Here is a 24,597-nt window from a genome sequence, read left to right on the forward strand (position 1 = left end):
TGAAATTAAACAAACTAAATAGCCAGGTTGTAAAACACAGTTCCATTCGTAATATCAAAGTAAATATAATAAAAAAAATGAGTTAGGAGTCATGGCATTAGACAACCTGAGGCTGGAAGGGCTGTGGGTCCAGGAGCTAAAGGCTGATGGTGTAGGCACAAATAAGCAGACTACACAGCCACATGTCAGCCGTATCACTGAGCTACTCTATCAACACCATCGTTCCCTCCAGTTACAAGAGAAAAAAATATTACTTGCGACATCTTTACCAGTTGCGGGGTAGATATCGACAGGAAAGAGCGACGTCTCCCGCTGGAACAGAGGCCATATCTTCCCCACCACCCATCACCTTAATATGTCCTGCCTCTCGTCCCTGTCCCTGCCACCACCACCCCCTCTCGTCCCTGCCACCACCACCACCACCACCCCCCTCTCGTCCCTGCCACCACCACCACCACCCCCCCTCTCGTCCCTGCCACCACCACCAACCCCCTCTGCTATACCTCGTCCCTGCCACCACCACCACCCCCTCTCGTCCCTGCCACCACCACCAACCCCCTCTGCTATACCTCGTCCCTGCCACCACCACCACCCCCTCTCGTCCCTGCCACCACCACCAAACCCTCTGCTATACCTCGTCCCTGCCAGGAACTCTCGTAGTAACCAACCACAATTCCCTCCCACAACCGGCTGCCGCAGTCTACCTCTCTGGTTCTACCTTACCAGTGAAATATGGTAGAAAAAAGAAGAGAGAATAGCGTGTTAAACGTGTGAGAGAGGCTCCCCGACACCGCCACTATGATAAACGTCGCCACTACACACACACACACACTTTCCAACACCACACAAAGGCCCGCCAGGGGCACCACCCCCTTTGTCCCCCCTCACTCCTCCCCCTCCCTTCCTTCATTACAACCACCCCGATGTGATTTTTATCAATGAATCAACAATATTGATTCAGTGGTTGAAACAATGAGGAGCGGGAGCGTAGTACGACACGCGACGATACGATAGTAGTCGCCGCCAGCGTACGATGTGCATCATTTACTACACCCATGCCTGCAGCGGATGGAATTTTTAATTACAGTAGCATTTTTTTCCCCCTCTGACGTGGAATTTGATGCGAGGTAATGGCGCAGGAATGCTCTAAATTAGAGAGTTTGGTGTAACTTCGTATGAAGGAATGCGGCCCGGTCTCTATTCTATATATATAATCTCCGTTTCTTTGCGCTAATCTCCCCCCCCCCTCCCATCAATATAGTTTGTCCCATGTAGTAAATATATACTTTACTATCCGGCTACTTTACTATCCGGCTACTTTACTATCCGGCTACTTTACTATCCGGCTACTTTACTATCCGGCTACTTTACTATCCGGCTACTTTACTATCCGGCTACTTTACAGCCAGAGCCACAAAATGCTTTATATTATTTAAATAACATTGAGCCAGCCGTAAGCGAAATAATTAAGGGTTTATAAAAGTGTGTACAAAAGACTTCAGACTTTAAGTGTACTTAAGACTTTTATCAAGCGGCCTGGATAAAAGTGACACACCCGGCCAGTTCGACTCTCATAGACAGGAGAGACGACCCGAGGGTTGGTGTACTGTTCAGCTGGACCCACTACACCCACGGACCCACTACACCCACGGACCCACTACACCCACGGACCCACTACACCCACGGACCCACTACACCCCACGGACCCACTACACCCACAGACTTCCTTTCTACTGCTACGTCTAATGGAATCTCAACAGGACGCCAGTTCAAGTCACCCCATTGCCACAAAAATATATTTTCATTGATACATCACAAAATTGTGATTTCATTTATATATATTATATATATAACTGAAAACTCACACCCCAGAAGTGACTCGAAGAGAAGTCACTCACACTTCACACAAGAGAAGTGTGAGTTTTCAGTTGCATATTGTCCTGGGGACCATTCAGGCTTGTTCGCATATTATATATATATGTCGATTTGAAATATTCTCCAACTCCGAGATTCAACTTAAAAAAAAAAGTTTTTTCCTTTGTAACCCAAAAGTTCGTCTCCCTACAATGCTAAAAAAGAAAAAAAATATCCTCTGTCCCCTGCAGAAGTTAAGTCCCTCTCTCCTTGAAGAAAAGATCCTTGCTCCTTCTGTAGATGACGAGTCACGCCCTGAGAATATCCATAGGAGCTGTGATGGGGGATTCGAACCTATGTGCTAGGTGTACCCAGCACACAGTGTGGATTTTTCACATCCACGAGAAATCACACGTGGATTAGTGTGATCTATCTCTCTGTGTGTGTAGTCACGCCTTGACAGCTGGGTGGACAGCGCTTCGGATTCGTAGTCCTGAGGTTCCGGGTTCGATCCCCGGTGGAGGCGGAAACAAATGGGCAAAAGGTTTATTTCACCCTGATGTCCCTGTTACCTAGCAGTAAATATGGGAGTATGTGTGGGAGTTAGACAGCTGCTACGGGCTGCGTCCTGGGGTTGGAGCCCTGGTCGAGGACCGGGCCGCGGGGACACTAAGCCCCGAAATCATCTCAAGACGACCTCAAGATAACCATCACCAGGTCTGGCAATCACCAGGTCGCGAGTTCAAGTCACTCCATTGCCTCAAAATGATTTTCCAAGACATAACACGTTACTTTGCCGCAAAAGAAGACATCTGAAGGTTTGCTACCTCCCAACGCTGCCGACCAGCAGCCGCAGGAGGGCAGCGGTAAGGCTGCCCTCCACCGTCACTGTCACACAATCACACTCAATAACAATCACCAAGCTCCTTACATTCCCACAATTCCCAAACGAAAATTAAAAATCTATTCAAACAGAAAAGTACCAAAACCCTCTTTTATATATGTCCTCCAGTACAGCAAAACAAACATAGCCTTTCTCTGCATACCGAGAACACACACACACACACAATAAAACAAACAGTATAGAAATAAAACAGCAGTTATTTTTGGTGGGGATAGTACTCACCGGCTCTTCTATGGCGTGAGGATGTATAGTGTTGCTGAGGATAATGTCCTCGTGTCTGGCCGTGCCCATGAGAACGGCGCCCGCCCGGTCCACGCTGGCGTAGCTCCTGTCGTACAGACCGACCTGGCCGCTCTGTAAGACCCATGCCCGCGGTGAGGAGGTTAGTCAGGGGTGGTGTGGCACCAGGGGTGGACCAGAACATATATATATACACGCACACATGCGTACATACTTACATACACACGTACGGATATATATGCGGAAATCCACACTGTGAAGAATTAAGAGTGTGTCGAACACGCGTTTTCGGCTCAGTTCGCCTTCATCAGAGCAAGATAGAGACTATATCTTGCTCGGGTGAAGGCGAATTGAGCCGAAAACGCGTTCAGCATTCTCTAATTCTTCAAATGTGGTTTTTTTCGCATACCTGGATCATTGTTGATCGTTGTTGTATATATATATTATAAATTAATATATATATATATATATATATATATATATATATATATATATATATATATATATATATATATATATATATATATATATATGTCGTACCTAGTAGCCAGAACGCACTTCTCAGCCTACTATTCTAGGCCAGATTTGCCTAATAAGCCAAGTTTTCCTGAATTAATATATTTTCTCTAATTTTTTCCTATGAAATGATAAAGCTACCCATTTCATTATGTATGAGGACAATTTTTTTTTATTAGAGTTAAAATTAACGTAGATATATGACCGAACCTAACCAACCCTACCTAACCTAACCTTACCTATCTTTATAGGTTAGGTTAGGTTAGGTAGCGGAAAAAGTTAGGTTAGGTTAGGTTAGGTAGGTTAGGTTGCCGAAAAACAATTAATTCATGAAAACTTGGCTTATTAGGCAAATCGGGCCTTGCATAGTAGGCTGAGAAGTGCGTTCTGGCTACTAGGTACGACATATATATATATATATATATATATATATATATATATATATATATATATATATATATATATATATATATATATATATATATATATATATATATGTTTCATTGAATATGACCGCATATTCTGTATTTATTGTTTTCTGGTTTAGGGCTTCTATCCCTCTAACTATTTTCTTTGCATCAGGGCTTAATTGGAATAGGAGTTCTCCAAAACTCATTTTCGTACTTTTAAGGTGAAGAAAAGAAGTGATTTACTATAGAGTGTATTACACTTATTTGTATAATTATACAAATAAGTGTAATACACTCTATAGTAAATCACTTCTTTTCTTCACCTTAAAAGTACGAAAATGAGTTTTGGAGAACTCCTATTCCAATTAAGCCCTGATGCTAAGAAAATAGTTAGAGGGATAGAAGCCCTAAACCAGAAAATAATAAATACAGAATATGCGGTCATATTCAATGAAACATGTTTGAAAGAAAACCTGCTGCCAGTATACACCAATATATATATATATATATATATATATATATATATATATATATATATTAATTTTTGGTCTATGAGTTCTTTGACAATACGTTTACATAGTTTTGTAAGGTGAGAAATGTTTATCTCTGTGGTGACACCTTCAGCCCGTAATGACCCACCCCCATCCCTTAGTGACCCACTCCCAGCCCCTAATGACCCACTCCCTTCTCCTGGTGACCCACCTCCAGCCCGTAGTGACCCACCCTCTACGTGAACAACACCGTCAGGAGACCCTACCATCCCCCAGTACAGAAGGTGAGAGAGAGAGAGGTGGAGCCGGTCACGGGTCCTCAAACTACTTACGACATGGAGCGGGTCCTCCCTCCGGGGCACCTCGTGTCTGTTCTGGAGTGTGGCGGAGGTGTAGGTGGTGTAGTTGGCGGGCAGAGAGTGTAGCTGGTAGGGGTCGGCGGACGGGTGGTGTGTCTGTAACACAATACACACAAAACCTCTCTTAGTTCGCCTGTTCAGACACCATTGTAGCATACATATAGAGAAAAGCGATGACGTTAAGGGTTATATATATATATATATATATATATATATATATATATATATATATATATATATATATATATATATATATATATATATATATATATATATATATATATATGATACTGCGGAGTCCACAACGATATCATACTACAGGGTTATGGCTATCGTGGGAGACAGGGGGGGGAGTGAGTGTAGTGACAGGTATAGGGAAGTCACTCAGCCGCTCTCTTGAGATGATTACAACCAGATATTCACTAAGGAGAGATAGAGGGGGGGGGGGAGAAGGGAGGGTGTAGAGGGGGGGGTTGTTGGGGTGGGGGGGGATATTTAGGCGGAGAGCACTCTCTCATTACTAATAATGACGACACATGTACAAGAGGAGGCGGCGGGAAGGACCAGCAGGTGTGGCAAGGTAATGTGTATTAATGAAGGGGGAGAGGGACCAGGACTGAGAGCCGAGTTATTACTGGGGAGTGGGGGGGGTGAGGGGTGAGGTGGGGGGTGGTGTGGGCGGGTAAGGGGTGAGGTGGGGGGTGGTGTGGGCGGGTAAGGGGTGAGGTGGGGGGTGGTGTGGGCGGGTGAGGGGTGAGGTGGGGGAGTGGTGTGGGGTGGTAAGGGGTGAGGTTGGGGGTGGGGGGCTGGATACAGGACAACAACTATGTGATAGACATAATGTATGAGACCACATAAACATCATGTGGCTGACAGCATTAAGAAGTGACTTACGCCATGTTGTTAACAATACCACAGCGTTAGTCACAACCCAAACTATATTCAAACCTTACACACTCGGGGTCAAGAAGTATGCATCGTGGACAAAAACAGTTATATTGCCAGAATCAAACATATACCACGTCAGGGGGTTAAGCAACCTTTGGCACACGTGCCAAATGTGGCACGCACGCCAAGGGTTACCCACCCCTAACCTAGGTCATTAAAAAAATCAATCACATAGAAATCTGCAAATAAAACACACATTATTTCGTACACCTTGACTCTGTTATGACTGTCATATTATAAAGTAAATGCCACTTAGTAAAGCACTAAGAACCATGAGATCCTTGTTGACCAGACCACACACTAGAAAGTGAAGGGACGACGACGTTTCGGTCCGTCCTGGACCATTCTCAAGTCGATTGAGCATCGACTAGATTCACAATCGACTTGAGAATGGTCCAGGACGGACCGAAACGTCGTCGTCCCTTCACTTTCTAGTGTGTGTGTGGTGTGGTCAACACGCTTCAGCCACGTTATTGTGACTCATCGCCTGCATGACATCCTTCCATCTGATGCCAGACGAGAACTCGTCAGTCTGGATAGGATACTATATTAGTTACAATACTGCTGGCGTGCTCTCTAACGCAGTCTCGTACCCCCATTCGTGTTGAGGGAGCCCGTGTATACACAACATGAGGATGCCATCACCACCATAACCAACACTGCGATTATTTCCCTTATTATAACTAGCATCAGATCATCACTATTATATATGGCACATAATTCTGTAATGTCATCACAACAATATGTCCGTTATTGTTCAGTGGTAGTTGGCACACCTGGTTACTACACCTGGTTGGCACGCCTGGTTACCACACCTGGTTGGCACCCCTGGTTACCATACCTGGTTGGCACGCCTGGTTACCATACCTGGTTGGCACGCCTGGTTACCATACCTGGTTGGCACGCCTGGTTACCATACCTGGTTGGCACGCCTGGTTACCATACCTGGTTGGCACGCCTGGTTACATATTTTGACTACATATTGTGCTAGAGAGGCGGAAGACTCTACGAGTCAGCGCGGGAAACAGTCCTCAACACTAAGATAAAACAATGAGCTTCATCCGTAGAAAATACCTAAACTCGCAATAAATTTGAGAATAAACCTCTAATTACAGGGAAAAACGAGGGTTGAACAGGCATCATGTTTAGTTTGGAAATGTAAACGATAAATATGCCCTCTTCCCCCCCCCCCCCGGGCCACCAGTGAAGCTCAGTGACTAGCTCCTGGGCCCCGGAGAGACTCGCTTCCAGCTAGCGAAGAACATGTAAATAATTGATCGTTCGGAAAGTTAGTTTCCGGTCACACCGATCCTTCACAAGATTAATGACATCATTACTGACATTAATGACATGTCCTGACGATTGTTAGAGGGGGTAAACTCCTAGGATCAGGAAGATCTAAGAGTCAGTCGTCTGTCCCATAGGAGAAACATTTTAATTAACAGTTCAGCCTTGTGTTACTATGGAGAAGTCTTATACAGTAATTTTCTGGATGATAAATCCAGCTTTTGGTGTAGAGGTACAAGTGTGTTCTGTGGACCACAGTCACAAGGGTGGTGTGTTCTGTGGACCACAGTCCCAAGGGTGGTGTGTTCTGTGGACCACAGTCCCAAGGGTGGTGTGTTCTGTGGACCACAGCCACAAGGGTGGTGTGTTCTGTGGACCACAGTCACAAGGGTGGTGTGTTCTGTGGACCACAGTCACAAGGGTGGTGTGTTCTGTGGACCACAGCCACAAGGGTGGTGTGTTCTGTGGACCACAGTCACAAGGGTGGTGTGTTCTGTGGACCACAGTCCCAAGGGTGGTGTGTTCTGTGGACCACAGCCACAAGGGTGGTGTGTTCTGTGGACCACAGCCACAAGGGTGGTGTGTTCTGTGGACCACAGTCACAAGGGTGGTGTGTTCTGTGGACCACAGTCCCAAGGGTGGTGTGTTCTGTGGACCACAGCCACAAGGGTGGTGTGTTCTGTGGACCACAGTCACAAGGGTGGTGTGTTCTGTGGGCCACAGTCACAAGGGTGGTGTGTTCTGTGGACCACAGCCACAAGGGTGGTGTGTTCTGTGGACCACAGCCACAAGGGTGGTGTGTTCTGTGGACCACAGTCACAAGGGTGGTGTGTTCTGTGGACCACAGCCACAAGGGTGGTGTGTTCTGTGGACCACAGTCACAAGGGTGGTGTGTTCTGTGGACCACAGCCACAAGGGTGGTGTGTTCTGTGGACCACAGCCACAAGGGTGGTGTACTGGTGTGTTCTGTGGACCACAGTCACAAGGGTGGTGTGTTCTGTGGACCACAGCCACAAGGGTGGTGTGTTCTGTGGACCACAGCCACAAGGGTGGTGTGTTCTGTGGACCACAGCCACAAGGGTGGTGTGTTCTGTGGGCCACAGCCACAAGGGTGGTGTGTTCTGTGGACCACAGTCACAAGGGTGGTGTGTTCTGTGGACCACAGCCACAAGGGTGGTGTGTTCTGTGGACCACAGCCACAAGGGTGGTGTGTTCTGTGGGCCACAGTCCCAAGGGTGGTGTGTTCTGTGGACCACAGTCCCAAGGGTGGTGTACTGGTGTGTTCTGTGGGCCACAGTCACAAGGGTGGTGTGTTCTGTGGACCACAGTCCCAAGGGTGGTGTGTTCTGTGGACCACAGTCCCAAGGGTGGTGTACTGGTGTGTTCTGTGGACCACAGTCACAAGGGTGGTGTGTTCTGTGGACCACAGCCACAAGGGTGGTGTGTTCTGTGGACCACAGCCACAAGGGTGGTGTGTTCTGTGGACCACAGTCACAAGGGTGGTGTGTTCTGTGGACCACAGCCACAAGGGTGGTGTGTTCTGTGGACCACAGTCACAAGGGTGGTGTACTGGTGTGTTCTGTGGACCACAGTCACAAGGGTGGTGTGTTCTGTGGACCACAGTCCCAAGGGTGGTGTACTGGTGTGTTCTGTGGACCACAGTCCCAAGGGTGGTGTGTTCTGTGGACCACAGTCACAAGGGTGGTGTGTTCTGTGGACCACCGTCACAAGGGTGGTGTGTTCTGTGGACCACAGTCCCAAGGGTGGTGTGTTCTGTGGACCACAGTCACAAGGGTGGTGTGTTCTGTGGACCACAGTCACAAGGGTGGTGTGTTCTGTGGACCACAGCCACAAGGGTGGTGTGTTCTGTGGACCACAGTCACAAGGGTGGTGTGTTCTGTGGACCACAGTCACAAGGGTGGTGTGTTCTGTGGACCACAGTCACAAGGGTGGTGTGTTCTGTGGACCACAGTCACAAGGGTGGTGTGTTCTGTGGACCACAGCCACAAGGGTGGTGTGTTCTGTGGACCACAGTCACAAGGGTGGTGTGTTCTGTGGACCACAGTCCCAAGGGTGGTGTGTTCTGTGGACCACAGCCACAAGGGTGGTGTGTTCTGTGGACCACAGCCACAAGGGTGGTGTGTTCTGTGGACCACAGTCACAAGGGTGGTGTGTTCTGTGGACCACAGTCCCAAGGGTGGTGTGTTCTGTGGACCACAGCCACAAGGGTGGTGTGTTCTGTGGACCACAGTCACAAGGGTGGTGTGTTCTGTGGGCCACAGTCACAAGGGTGGTGTGTTCTGTGGACCACAGCCACAAGGGTGGTGTGTTCTGTGGACCACAGCCACAAGGGTGGTGTGTTCTGTGGACCACAGTCACAAGGGTGGTGTGTTCTGTGGACCACAGCCACAAGGGTGGTGTGTTCTGTGGACCACAGTCACAAGGGTGGTGTGTTCTGTGGACCACAGCCACAAGGGTGGTGTGTTCTGTGGACCACAGCCACAAGGGTGGTGTACTGGTGTGTTCTGTGGACCACAGTCACAAGGGTGGTGTGTTCTGTGGACCACAGCCACAAGGGTGGTGTGTTCTGTGGACCACAGCCACAAGGGTGGTGTGTTCTGTGGACCACAGCCACAAGGGTGGTGTGTTCTGTGGGCCACAGCCACAAGGGTGGTGTGTTCTGTGGACCACAGTCACAAGGGTGGTGTGTTCTGTGGACCACAGCCACAAGGGTGGTGTGTTCTGTGGACCACAGCCACAAGGGTGGTGTGTTCTGTGGGCCACAGTCCCAAGGGTGGTGTGTTCTGTGGACCACAGTCCCAAGGGTGGTGTACTGGTGTGTTCTGTGGGCCACAGTCACAAGGGTGGTGTGTTCTGTGGACCACAGTCCCAAGGGTGGTGTGTTCTGTGGACCACAGTCCCAAGGGTGGTGTACTGGTGTGTTCTGTGGACCACAGTCACAAGGGTGGTGTGTTCTGTGGACCACAGCCACAAGGGTGGTGTGTTCTGTGGACCACAGCCACAAGGGTGGTGTGTTCTGTGGACCACAGTCACAAGGGTGGTGTGTTCTGTGGACCACAGCCACAAGGGTGGTGTGTTCTGTGGACCACAGTCACAAGGGTGGTGTACTGGTGTGTTCTGTGGACCACAGTCACAAGGGTGGTGTGTTCTGTGGACCACAGTCCCAAGGGTGGTGTACTGGTGTGTTCTGTGGACCACAGTCCCAAGGGTGGTGTGTTCTGTGGACCACAGTCACAAGGGTGGTGTGTTCTGTGGACCACCGTCACAAGGGTGGTGTGTTCTGTGGACCACAGTCCCAAGGGTGGTGTGTTCTGTGGACCACAGTCACAAGGGTGGTGTGTTCTGTGGACCACAGTCACAAGGGTGGTGTGTTCTGTGGACCACAGCCACAAGGGTGGTGTGTTCTGTGGACCACAGTCACAAGGGTGGTGTGTTCTGTGGACCACAGTCACAAGGGTGGTGTGTTCTGTGGACCACAGTCACAAGGGTGGTGTGTTCTGTGGACCACAGCCACAAGGGTGGTGTGTTCTGTGGACCACAGTCACAAGGGTGGTGTGTTCTGTGGACCACAGTCCCAAGGGTGGTGTACTGGTGTGTTCTGTGGACCACAGTCACAAGGGTGGTGTGTTCTGTGGACCACAGTCACAAGAGTGGTGTGTTCTGTGGACCACAGTCCCAAGGGTGGTGTACTGGTGTGTTCTGTGGACCACAGTCACAAGGGTGGTGTACTGGTGTGTTCTGTGGACCACAGACAGAACTCTGTGCACCACCTCCACAACACACTAATTATCTCCGTTTTGGAATATATCTCCATACCATTAAAAACTTCAAGATAAAATATACTCCGTGTGTGTAAGTGCGTGTGTGTGTGAGTGTGAGTGTGAGTGTGTGTGTGTGTGTGTGTGTGTGTTACCCCCCGCAGCAGCGTGTCCCCACCTGACGAGGCTCTCACCGTCATTTGGTTCTCGGTGCCCAGGTAGGGAGGCGGGAAGTAGGGCGGCTGGAAGTCGGTGGTGGGCGTGTGTATCCTGGGCGCTGAAGCGAACGACGCCGACCCGCCCACGCCCCCGATGCTCGTGATTGGCCCCAGGCTGGACGGGTGCCCGCCCACGCGTTCCTGAAATGGCAGAAGAGGGCATGGATTAGCTCACGAAGAGCCACAAGTAGACAGAGAGGGCATGGATTAGCTCACGAAGAGCCACAAGTAGACAGAGAGGGCATGGATTAGCTCACGAGGAGCCACAAGCAGACAGAGAGGGCATGGATTAGCTCACGAAGAGCCACAAGTAGACAGAGAGGGCATGGATTAGCTCAAGAAGAGCCACAAGTAGACAGAGAGGGCATGGATTAGCTCAAGAAGAGCCACAAGTAGACAGAGAGGGCATGGATTAGCTCACGAAGAGCCACAAGCAGACAGAGAGAGGGAAGAAGGGGATTCATCCCTCCAGGAAGCGCCCCCACAGAGGCAGCAGAGTCTTAGAGGACCCAAGTGTCGGTGGACGGGTCAATGCACGACGCTGGCTTAAACAAGCAGGGGGGGGGGGGGGGAGCCAGGTTGATATTTCTTACACAAACAAAACTCACACACGCCAACTCTTATTGTATTTGTTTTTAGATTAGCAAAACAAAAACATGCACGGTGTTGTTCTGTGGGTGGGAGGGGGGGGGGGAGGGATGTTCTGTGGGTGGGAGGGGGGGGGGAGTGTTCTGTGGGTGGCAGGGTGGCAGGGTGGTGTTGTTCTGTGGGTGGGAGGGGGGGGGGGAGGGGTGTTCTGTGGGTGGCAGGGTGGCAGGGTGGTGGTGTTCTGTGGGTGGGAGGGGGGGGGGGAGGGGTGTTCTGTGGGTGGGAGGGGGGGCGGGGTGTTCTGTGGGTGGGAGGGGGGGGAGGGCGGGGTGTTCTGTGGGTGGGAGGGGGGGGTGTTCTGTGGGTGGGAGGGGGGGGGAGGGGGGGGAGGGGGGGGGGTGTTCTGTGGGTGGGAGGGGGGGGGGTGTTCTGTGGGTGGGAGGGGGGGGGGAGGGCGGGGTGTTCTGTGGGTGGGAGGGGGGGGGGGGTGTTCTGTGGGTGGGAGGGGGGGGGGGTGTTCTGTGGGTGGGAGGGGGGGGGGAGGGCGGGGTGTTCTGTGGGTGGGAGGGGGGGTGTTCTGTTGGGGTGTTCTGTGGGTGGGAGGGGGGGGGTGTTCTGTGGGTGGGAGGGGGGGGTGTTCTGTGGGTGGGAGGGGGGGGAGGGCGGGGTGTTCTGTGGGTGGGAGGGGGGGGGAGGGCGGGGTGTTCTGTGGGTGGGAGGGGGGGGGAGGGCGGGGTGTTCTGTGGGTGGCAGGGGGGTGGTGTTCTGTGGGTGGGAGGGGGGGCGGGGTGTTCTGTGGGTGGGAGGGTGGCAGGGTGGTGGTGTTCTGTGGGTGGGAGGCTGGCAGGGGAAGGGGGGGGGTGTTCTGTGGGTGGGTGACTGGCAGGGGGGGGGTGTTCTGTGGGTGGGAGGGTGGCAGGGTGGTGGTGTTCTGTGGGTGGGAGGCTGGCAGGGGAAGGGGGGGGGGTGTTCTGTGGGTGGGTGACTGGCAGGGGGGGGTGTTCTGTGGGTGGGAGGGTGGCAGGGTGGTGGTGTTCTGTGGGTGGGAGGGTGGCAGGGGTGGTGGTTAGTCCCATAATACACAAGACAATCACAGCCATGTATTATATCCACAAAAAATCTTTGGATCAAGACGGGGCTCGGGGCGTCGAGGCGCATCTGAGAGTACACAGGACGCGGGTTCGATCCCCCTTCTTGCGCCTTAGTGGTCTCTTACGTTGACGTGCAAGTCACGCTACTTCGCTTCTCAGCTCGTCCTCATCATCGGCGGCCAATTGCTCGTTCATCTAACCACTAAAGCCCTTGTTTATGAAGGAACAACACCTTACGTTGTCTCTCAACTAATGACGTTCGAACATTTCTCGAACAGTGCTTGGTCGACGACCTCTGTTCGAATCGCATCTCTTATAAACAGCCCGTCTTCCAAACAAAGACCCAAAAGTGATTCCATGCACCCGCCAACCCCCCCTCCCCCCAGCTGTTTATGAATGAAAAACGGTTTACACACGACTCTCAATTAATGACGTTCGAACACTTCCGGAACAAGTGCTTCACTGACGAATTTTGTTCGAACCACCACACTGTAAACAGCCCGTCCTCCAAACAAAGATCCAAAAGTGATTCCATGCACCCGCCAAACCCCCTGTTTATGAATGAAAAGCGGTTTACACACGACTCACAACTGCTGACGTTCGAACATATCCGGAACAAGTGCTTCACTGACGAATTTTGTTCGAATCACAACGCTATAAATGCTTCACCCACGTACTACAAATACAAATAATCGCCAACAGAACTTAAACACCTAACCTAACCTAACCTAACCTAACCTAACCTATGCCTATATATGTACATTATGCTAATATATTATAATATTAATTTATACTTGAGAAAATTCCCGTTTTGAATGAACAGCATATTAAAATTTATGAATGCGTCTGTGGGGTCGACCGCTGGATGTAATGGACTTGAGTCGAGGACGGGTTGCAGCAAATGCTTCACCCACGTACTACCAATATAAATAGTTGCCATCAGAATCTGATCACCTACTCTAACCGATGCCTAAGTATGCACAATATGCTAATATATAAAAAATATTTTCAATTTATACTTTAACAAATTCTTATTTTGACTGACCTACATATTAACATTGTTCATTACGTCTTTGGGGTCGGCCGCTGGATGGAATGAACATATAGCCTATGGACGGGCTGAATGAAGCGCAAATAATTGCCATCACAGCCTAAACACATAACGTTAGGCCAAACTATGTATTAAATTCCAATATAAAATGTTGATTTATATTTGAGAAATTGAAAAGACTGGGAGGGGGCCCCCGTCAACACAGCCTGGGAGGGGGCCCCCGTCAACACAGCCTGGGAGGGGACCACCGTCAACACAGCCTGGGAGGGGGCCCCCGTCAACACAGCCTGGGAGGGGACCACCGTCAACACAGCCTGGGAGGGGACCCCCGTCAACACAGCCTGGGAGGGGGCCACCGTCAACACAGCCTGGGAGGGGGCCACCGTCAACACAGCCTGGGAGGGAACCACCGTCAACACAGCCTGGGAGGGGGCCACCGTCAACACAGCCTGGGAGGGGGCCACCGTCAACACAGCCTGGTAGGGGGACCACCGTCAACACAGCCTGGGAGGGGGACCACCGTCAACACAGCCTGGGAGGGTGGACACCGTCAACACAGCCTGGGAGGGGGACCACCGTCAACACAGCCGGGGAGGGGGCCACCGTCAACACAGCCTGGGAGGGGGCCACCGTCAACACAGCCTGGGAGGGCCACCGTCAACACAGCCTGGGAGGGGACCACCGTCAACACAGCCTGGGAGGGGGACCACCGTCAACACAGCCTGGGAGGGTGGACACCGTCAACACAGCCTGGGAGGGGGACCACCGTCAACACAGCCTGGGAGGGGGACCACCGTCAACACAGCCTGGGAGGGGACCACCGTCAACACAGCCTGGGAGGGGACCACCGTCAACACAGCCTGGGAGGGGGACCACCGTCAACACAGCCTGGGAGGGGGACCACCGTCAACACAGCCTGGGAGGGTGGACACCGTCAACACAGCCTGGGAGGGGGACCACCGTCAACACAGCCGGGGAGGGGGACACCGTCAACACAGCCTGGGAGGGGGCCACCGTCAACACAGCCTGGGAGGGGGCCACCGTCAACACAGCCTGGGAGGGGGCCACCGTCAACACAGCCTGGGAGGGGACCACCGTCAACACAGCCTGGGAGGGGGACCACGTCAACACAACTCCACCTCTAGACCAAAGGCACCTCCTTATCTTCACACACACACAAATCACAAAAGCGTCTGGGATGCTCCCGGACGTAGGTTCGAATCCTCGTCACGGTCCTTGTGGATTTGTTCAGTCACAGAGGCTCATCCACGAGAGACTACCTGGAACATACCTGGAGAGGGTTTCGCGAGTTCTACTACCCACCGCGCCCGGATTTCAAAATTATCAGCGAGGCTTCGTCAGTGGCCTGAGACAAGAGCTTCCTTCAACGTACTTGTGAAGCATTATGTAAATGTTTAAACTGGCGACAGTAGAGGCAAAAAGCGGAAGTGCAGCAGTGGTGATTGGTATCACATTTAACAAAGACCTGGTCCAATATATATATATATATATGTCGTACCTAGTAGCCAGAACGCACTTCTCAGCCTTGTATGCAAGGCCCGATTTGCCTAATAAGCCAAATTTTCCTGAATTAATATATTTTCTCTATTTTTTTTTTCTTATGAAATGATAAAGATACCCATTTCATTATGTATGAGGTCAATTGCTTTTTATTGGAGTTAAAATTAATGTAGATATATGACCGAACCTAACCAACCCTACCTAACCTAACCAATCGTTATAGGTTAGGTTAGGTTAGGCAGCCGAAAAAGTTAGGTAGGTTAGGTAGTCGAAAAAACATTAATTCATGAAAACTTGGCTTATTAGGCAAATCGGGCCGTGTATAGTAGGCTGAGAAGTGCGTTCTGGCTACTAGGTACGACATATATATATATATATATATATATATATATATATATATATATATATATATATTATATAATCCCCTAGTTGTGCTTGCGGGGGTTGAGCTTTGCTCTTTCGGCCCGCCTCTCAACTGCCAATCAACCAACTGTAACTAACTACCAACTAATACTTTTTTGCCCACACACACACACACACACACACACACACACACACACACACACACACACACACACACACACACACACGGAGCCGCTTCTTGTGTGTGTGTGTGTGTGTGTGTGTGTGTGTGTGTGTGTGTGTGTGTGTGTGTGTGTGTGTGTGTGTGTGTGTGTGTGTATGTGTGTGTGCGTGCGCGCGCAGAAATTTGGGCACTTGAGGGGCAGAGTCTGCAGAAAATTTGGAAAACTTTACCGGTAAAGTCTGCTGAACAACCTAGTGATGGATTCATAAAAAAAGTTCAAAGATGCACCAATCAATTTGACATCAAACCTCCTACAACATGACCACTCAAGTTGCCGACGATGTCCGAGCTGTGTGTGACCTTTTGAGGGCCGCCGGGGTCAGGTCAGGTCACCAGAGGGACACTGGGAACCTCCTAAGTTGGGACCATTACTACGTAGTTCCCCTACCCTAACACAACACTAGATTTTGTAACCAGCCACATTGCGCGTAATCCTGATACAAAGCAAATCCTAATGTCGTGTTTACCGTCGTGTAAATCACTTAGATAATTCCATGTTTGTGTAAATTAGAGGATTGTGTAACCCAGATAATGGTGACAAATGTAAATATTTACACAGCTTAAACATTCATGTGCAGGCGATGAGTCACAATAACGTGGCTGGAGTATGTTGACCAGACCACACACACTAGAAGGTGAAGGGACGACGACGACATTTCGGTCCGTCCGAAACGGACCGATCGACTTGAGAATGGTCCAGGACGGACCGAAACGTCGTCGTCGTCCCTTCACCTTCTAGTGTGTGGTGTGGTTGAACATTCATGTTAACTTTACACCTGGCATCCCGAAAACAGTGACAAACATGATGGTGTGTGATCTAGGAACCAGAACAGCGGCACCAGTGCCAGTAGCGAGGGACTATAGTGCCAGTAAGTGCCTCGTCCACCACCCACACAACACGCCCGCACCCCGTGGCTCCTGGCTTCACCCACCCACACACACACACACACACACACACACACACACACACACACACACACACACACACACAGGGCCTCGCGGGCGAGCTGGCAGCGTTCGAGATTCACAATCCTCTGCCGAGACCACAACAAATGATCAGTTTCTTGCTGTCTCATTTCTCCTAGCAGTAATGTATGGCACTAGAGAGTTAGCCAACTGTTGTGGGATGCATCGTATGCATGCACGAGATCAATATATATAAGAGATATCAACAGAGAAAATGGGTCGGGAGTCGGTGCATTAGACAACCGACGATTAAAAAGGCGGGGTCCAAGAGCTAAGGTTCATCCTACAGGCACAAATAGTAAATACACACGAAAAGTACATAATATAAAGCGCGCGCGCACACACACACCGATCACACAACCACACACACACACACACACACACACACACACACACACACACACACACACACACACACACACACACACACACACACACACACACACACACACACACGAGGTTCCAGGAGGTCTTCACAATAGAACAAGGTGAGGTGCTCGCCTGGAGCAAACCAGGCGGCCTTTGAAGGGTTCGAAATTACAAGAGATGAGGTCAAGAGGCACCTGTTGGATCTGGACGTGAGAAAGGCTGTTAGTGCGGACGGAATCTCACCATGGGTATTGAAAGAGTGTGCAGGAGCACTTTACTTGCCACTCTCCATAGCGTATAGTAGGTCACTGGAAACGGGAGACCTACCAGAAATATGGAAGACGGTTAATGTAGTCCCAATATACAAAAAGGGTGACAGACAAGAGGCACTGAACTACAGGCCAGTGTCCTTGACTTGTATACCATGCAAGGTGATGGAGAAGATCGTGAGAAAAAACCTAGTAACACATCTGGAGAGAAGGGACTTCGTGACAACCCATCAACATGGATTCAGAGAGGGTAAATCTTGCCTTACAGGCTTAATAGAATTCTACGATCAGGTGACAAAGATTAAGCAAGAAAGAGAAGGCTAGGCGGACTGCATTTTCTTTGATTGTCGGAAAGCCTTTGACACAGTACCGCATAAGAGGCTGGTACATAAGCTGGAGACAGGCCGGTGTAGCTGGTAAGGTGCTCCAATGGATAAGGGAGTACCTAAGCAATAGGAAGCAGAGATTTACAGTGAGGGGAGAGACCTCAGATTGGCGTGAAGTCACCAGTGGAGTCCCACAGGGCTCTGTACTTGGACCTATCCTGTTTCTGATATATGTAAATGATCTTTCAGAGGATATAGATTCACTCCTCTCAATGTTTGCTGACGACGCCAAAATTATGAGAAGGATTAAGACAGAGGAGGATAGCTTGAGGCTTCAAGAAGACCTGGACAAGCTGCAGGGATGGTCGGACAAGTGACTGTTAAGAGTTTAAACCAAGCAAATGTAATGTTTATGAAGATAGGTGTAGGGAGCAGGAGGCCAAATACAAGGTATCATTTGGGAGATGAAATACTTCAGGAGTCAGGGAGAAAGAAAGACCTGGGGGTTATTACGCCAGACCTGTCCCCTGAAGCCCATATCAAGAGGATAACATCAGCGGCATATGCCAAGTTGGCTAACACAAGAACGGCCTTTAGAAACTTGTGTAAGGAATCATTCAGAACTTTGTATACCACATATGTCAGGCCAATCCTGGAGTATGCAGCCCCAGCATAGAGCCCATATCTAGTCAAGGATAAGACTAAACTGGAAAAGGTTCAAAGGTTTGCCACCAGACTAGTACCCGAGCTGAGAGGTATGAGCTACGAGGAGAGACTACGGAAATTAAAAACCTCACGTCACAGGGAAACAGTGTCAAAGTAGTAGACAAATGGAATGCACAAGGCAGTGATGTGGTGGAGGCTGACTCCATGCACAGCTTCATATGTAGATATGATAGAGCCCAGTAGGCTCAGAAATCTGTACATTGATTGATAGTTGAGAGGCGGGACCAAAGAGCCAGAGCTCAACCCCCGCAAGCACGAGTACACACACACACACCTGGGAGTGTGTGTGTAATGACTGGTGTAGCATAACGCAATAATCCACTACACAGCCACGCGACACAAGTGATCAAATTCCCCAAAAATTCTAGTCAGCGGAGAACGACGCAAACTCTGGAGGGAGTCAGACATCCGGGAGGGAGGGAGGGAGGGAGGGAGGGAGGGAGAATGCTAGGTTAGGGGAGGGAGGAAGGGAAGGAGAGGGAGGGAGCGAGGGAGGGAGAGGAAGGGGAGGAAGTAAAGGAAATGGGTAAAGAGGGAAAGCCGAAGTTGAAATTGAAGTTGTATCGATTGTGTCTCCGTCGGTAATATGTACAGCAGTACCAGTGGTGTTCCGGGCTCCTCTACCAGTGGTGTTCCGGGCTCCTCTCCCAGTGGTGTTCCGGGCCCCTCTACCAGTGGTGTTCCGGGCCCCTCTACCAGTGGTGTTCCGGGCTCCTCTGCCAGTGGTGTTCCGGGCTCCTCTACCAGTGGTGTTCCGGGCTCCTCTCCCAGTGGTGTTCCGGGCTCCTCTACCAGTGGTGTTCCGGGCCCCTCTACCAGTGGTGTTCCGGGCTCCTCTAACAGTGGTGTTCCGGGCTCCTCTACCAGTGGTGTTCCGGGCTCCTCTACCAGTGGTGTTCCGGGCTCCTCTACCAGTGGTGTTCCGGGCTCCTCTACCAGTGGTGTTCCGGGCTCCTCTACCAGTGGTGTTCCGGGCTCCTCTACCAGTGGTGTTCCGGGCTCCTCTACCAGTGGTGTTCCGGGCTCTACCAGTGGTGTTCCGGGCCCCTCTACCAGTGGTGTTCCGGGCTCCTCTACCAGTGGTGTTCCGGGCTCTACCAGTGGTGTTCCGGGCCCTCCCAGTGGTGTTCCGGGCTCTACCAGTGGTGCTCCGGGCTCTACCAGTGGTGTTCCGGGCTCTACCAGTGGTGTTCCGGGCTCTACCAGTGGTGTTCCGGGCTCTACCAGTGGTGTTCCGGGGCCTCCCAGTGGTGTTCCGGGCTCTACCAGTGGTGTTCCGGGCCCTCCCAGTGGTGTTCCGGGCTCTACCAGTGGTGTTCCGGGCTCTACCAGTGGTGTTCCGGGCCCTACCAGTGGTGTTCCGGGCTCTACCAGTGGTGTTCCGGGCTCTACCAGTGGTGCTCCGGGCTCTACCAGTGGTGTTCCGGGCCCTACCAGTGGTGTTCCGGGCTCTACCAGTGGTGTTCCGGGCTCTACCAGGGGTGTTCCATGCTCTACCAGTGGTGTTCCTTGCTCTACCAGTGGTGTTCCTCTACCAATGAGTACCATACTGTCACCTGTGGTAGCGGAGGAACTAGCCCCACAGTAAGGCACCAGGGGGTACAGAGGGGTAAGCTTCATGACAGCAAAGGTCAGCCGGCAGCACTATTTTATTTATTTATATTGAAGAAGGTACATTGGGTTTGTGAGAATACATAGCATGGTAGTTTACAATCTTATAAAGCCACTAGTACGCGCAGCGCTTCGGCCAGAAATGTGTCTCTAAGCTTATGTATAAATGTCTCATATTAAGCTTATGTATCAACACAGTATACATCGCAAAGCTTGGAAGGGTTCCCCAAGCTTGGACCCGACGATGGTTGGGGCTTCGGTAAGCTGTTGCTAAAGAGGTCAAGCTGGTGTGGGGAAAGACCCGGGATTGATGCCAGCTTAGAGGCCTTAAAAAGCTCTATTCTATAAAGAGAACGGTCTATTGACATAGCCTGGGTGCAGGGGGGAGTTGTGTAAAATCCTGGTTTGTGCCTCGGAGAGGCTACAGGATCCAGTAAGTTCAGTAGAACTTCAGTTTCAACTCTTTTTACCCTGTCGTAGCTCAGTCGATTAAGGCAGTGTCTGGGATGCTCCCGGACGCAGGTTCGAATCCTCGTCACGACCCTTGTGGATTTGTTCTTAAAAAGCTTATTGTGAAAATTTAAATTTTTTTTTCAAGATAAAAATATCAAAACTTTTGATGACTTTAATTTTTTGTTATTTGTTGATATTTGACGTATGTCATACATGTTATAGAAGGCTTCATGGTCAGAAACCGAGCCGCGGGCACGTTGATCCCAGAAATCCACGCAAGGTAGGTAGATATATATAGTGTCAGTTCTCCAATGTATGTTGACCAAAATGATGAATCCTGTTGCCACTGATTCGCTGTTTCTGTTGCCATTAATTCACTGTTTCTATTTGGATCACTGTTGCCCACTTACTCACCGTTTTCTGCAGTGAGAGAGAATCAAATACTAAGGCTCCTGTGCCTGAGTAAGTTTCACAAACGGCTGGAAGATCTACAGTAGCGAGGTGGCTACAATTATTAGAGCGGGAACGCCTTCAAGATGACAATCAGCATTCAATCCCTTTTCCTGAATGACCCGAAAGACATTCCTGAAGTCTGTCCCCTTAACCGACATTCTGAGTTCCATGCCACAATCAGGAAACATTAAAAAGTTGTATAAGTTGTATAAGTTGTATAAGTTTACAAGTTGTATATGTGTGTGTGTGTTCAGCTTCCTTGACCTACTGGGTCATTGTATCTAAGGAATTAATGGTTTATAATTATAAATACATTTGAATGGAACTAATTCGCTTGTGAATTAGCTTGTGAATTAGAACTAATTCGCTTGTGAAAAAAAAAAAATATGACTACTATTCTAGTAGTCACATTTTTTTTTCTCTGAAGGGGGGAGGAGTGTTACGACCCTGGGTTCTCCAGTGGAAACCAGAGGTCAAAATTGAGCTATTAAACTTCCTGGTAGCACAGTTGGGCATCTAGAATGTCAATTGTTTGTATCTTCCCTGCCAGACGTAAGACTATTATTGTTTCTCAAAGAGCATTTAAAGACTGAGCTGGGGGTTGATTATTAAATAATAACATAGGCACCAACTTTGCTTACTAATACTTTCTAATCATTCATAAAGTAACAATACGTTGCATAGGGGAAGATCTTTAATGTGCTTAGCTGCACGATCAATTAGGCTCCTCCCGGCACCACAACATGAGGGAGGCAGCTGGTGGCTAGCTCGGTCTTCTCTTGGCTGGTGGCGTGAGGTTAAGACCTACTCTGTGGCTGTATCCCTACTCTCCTTCCTTCTCCTCTTACTTATTTCCCTTACCTGAAGTTCCTGTACCCTTAAGTTAAGTATTATATGGTGTAAGTGTGCCTACTCTGGTAGTAACTATTGGTGAGACCTGGGGTTAGTATTTGCCAGTGTTTTGTTTACCCTAAGTGTTGTGTTTTGTATTAGGGTCCCACGTGGTCTCACTACCCTAAGCTGCATCCAGCTTCAGTGCTTATCCAGTAGTACTTTACCCTAGCTTGTTATTAGTGTAAACCTTGTATCCTGCCTATGTGGACCAAGGCTTTTAACGTAAGATAGTGTGGTAAAGTTATTATTATTATTGTTATTGGTGTGAGTGTATATGGGGGGGTTGTTAACGGGTTAATAAATAAGTACATGAATTACAGAGTATCTCTTCTTCCTGTGTGGGAGCGCAGTGATCAACCCTTAGACGAACATATTTGGTCTTGTAGCAAGTTATTACTACTGTGGATAGTTTATTTTGGGGGCCGGGCCTTTTAGCTCTCCCATATTTGATACTCCTGTCTTCTAACTACCTATACCCCTTAATAGTACCAGTACCCCATAGAAGCCCCACTCATATCATTTGTAACAGTTGTAAATAACATTAGAGTGGATTAGTGAGAAATGCCAAATGTTTGAAATCTGGAAGAATGGCTGAAACCCGACCAGCAATTTTACGAAACATGAAGGTTGGGGAACTATGTTAGTGGTGAGGTTGTAGAGCAGGGTGGGGGTGGTGTGTGTGTGTGTGTGTGTGTGTGTGTGTGTGTGTGTATACACCTGTATATTGTGAATTTGGGTGAGAATAAGCCATCATTTACGTGAGTGTGAAATCACAGGACTGCGACTCTTCCTCTCTAATATTTTTATGGTCCGGCCCAGCACAGACATTACCACACCTGTTCTCCCCCTCTTTACCTCCCCTCCCCCTCCTCCTCCCCTCATCTACGCTGAGGCTTCCAGACGCCGCTGAAGGCGTCATCATTCTGAATCTGGCGTATCCACGTCCCCTCCTCGTGCTAAGGTAAATGCATCAGAGGTGCCCTACGCAGCTCGTAGTAGAGCACGATGCTGTCGACGGCGGTGCTGCAGGTGGTGGTGCTGCTGCTGCTGCTGCTGCAGGTGGTGGTGGTGCTGCTGCTGCTGCTGGCGGTGGTGGTGCTGCTGCTGCTGCTGCTGGTGGTGGCGGTGGTGCTGCTGCTGCTGGCGGTGGTGGTGCTGCTGCTGCTGCTGCTGCAGGTGGTGGTGCTGCTGCTGCTGCTGCTGGCGGTGGTGGTGCTGCTGCTGCTGCTGCTGGCGGTGGTGGTGCTGCTGCTGCTGCTGCTGGTGGTGGTGCTGCTGCTGCTGCTGCTGGCGGTGGTGCTGCTGCTGCTGCTGCAGGTGGTGGTGCTGCTGCTGCTGCTGCTGGCGGTGGTGGTGCTGCTGCTGCTGCTGCTGGTGGTGGCGGTGGTGCTGCTGCTGCTGGCGGTGGTGGTGCTGCTGCTGCTGCTGCAGGTGGTGGTGCTGCTGCTGCTGCTGCTGGCGGTGGTGCTGCTGCTGCTGCTGCAGGTGGTGGTGCTGCTGCTGCTGCTGCTGGCGGTGGTGGTGCTGCTGCTGCTGCTGCTGGTGGTGGCGGTGGTGCTGCTGCTGGTGCTGCAGGTGGCGGTGCTGGCACTACACCACCACCGCTCATGCCTCGGCGTCAGGACCGGACACAACAGCTCTCTTGGGCGTCACCGACGACACAGACCGCCCTTATCCTCACTCAACTTAGCAGCTTCCAACCGCAAAATTCGAAGAAACTTTACCATCAACTACGACATCAACTCCAAAGCCACGCCCTCCTGTGGGCCTAACTCTTGACTTTGTATAACCCATTAGCAATCATTTGATAGCGATTAACATAATTAATTTTCCCATAGTTAACACATCTCCGATATGCAAATTTACATTAATTGTACTTAACCATACGAGTGGGTTAATTAGTGCCACACACCAGGATCGAGGGCCCCCCCCCTCTCGCCAAGGGCCAGGCTGTCGATAACAAGTTCGCCAATCCACTTGCTGGTCAGACCGGACGGTGCTTAACCCGACCGAGTGAGTGGTACGCGCATCGTTCACTGGGTGAGATAATGTATTCAGTTTGGTGGTTTCGCGCGGGTGGGGGGGGGGGGGAGGTGGAGGTGCTGGGTGGCGCGAAATAGCGGGAACACGCTCATTTGGATTTATTTACAGTGAGTACAATGACGGATTTATAATGGGTACAATGACGGATTTATAATGGGTACAATGACGGATTTATAATGGGTACAATGACGGATTTATAATGGGTGCAATGACAGATTTATAATAGGTACAATGACGGATTTACAACAGGTGCAATGACAGGGTCGATGTATATATGTATATATATATATACATGTATATGTATATATACATGTATACATGTATATGTATACATATATACATCGACACACAGATGTAATTTTGACGTCCCCCCCCTGACTTTGACTTTTTTTTTCTGACGCCCCCCTCCCCCCCCCCCCCCTCCACACAGAGAAATATATATTTCTGATCAATACCAGTTGACTCACAGTCAAGAGGCGGGACCAAAGAGCCAAAGCTCAACCCCCGCAAGCACAACTAGGCGAACACACACTATGTTAATTTTTTGTTATTAATAAACTTAATTTTACAATTATTAAATTTTTTTAATTAAGGAAGTCCGAGGGACCGCTTTGGCAGAGTGGGAGGGGGTGGGGTGGGGGCAC

General features: G+C 50.0%; 1 protein-coding gene across 8 annotated transcripts in view; it reads right to left on the reverse strand.

The window, feature by feature from the left end:
• Positions 1-24,597, reverse strand: part of TfAP-2 (transcription factor AP-2) — a 287,300-nt gene that overhangs the window by 143,186 nt on the left and 119,517 nt on the right. For 7 of the 8 annotated variants that reach the window (XM_045754457.2, XM_045754456.2, XM_045754455.2 and 4 more), the window contains exons 2-4: positions 10,983-11,147; positions 4,748-4,870; positions 2,981-3,112 (exon numbers count right to left, since the gene is read on the reverse strand). In XM_045754457.2, the coding sequence (XP_045610413.2) occupies positions 2,981-3,112; positions 4,748-4,870; positions 10,983-11,147 (420 nt within the window). Of the gene's footprint in view, positions 1-2,980; positions 3,113-4,747; positions 4,871-10,982; positions 11,148-12,688; positions 12,710-24,597 lie in introns of those variants that run through there. The other variant, XM_069337158.1, reaches the window with a different exon arrangement.

Source organism: Procambarus clarkii, chromosome 37 (genome assembly GCF_040958095.1).
Source record: "Procambarus clarkii isolate CNS0578487 chromosome 37, FALCON_Pclarkii_2.0, whole genome shotgun sequence".
Lineage (NCBI taxonomy): Eukaryota > Metazoa > Arthropoda > Malacostraca > Decapoda > Cambaridae > Procambarus > Procambarus clarkii.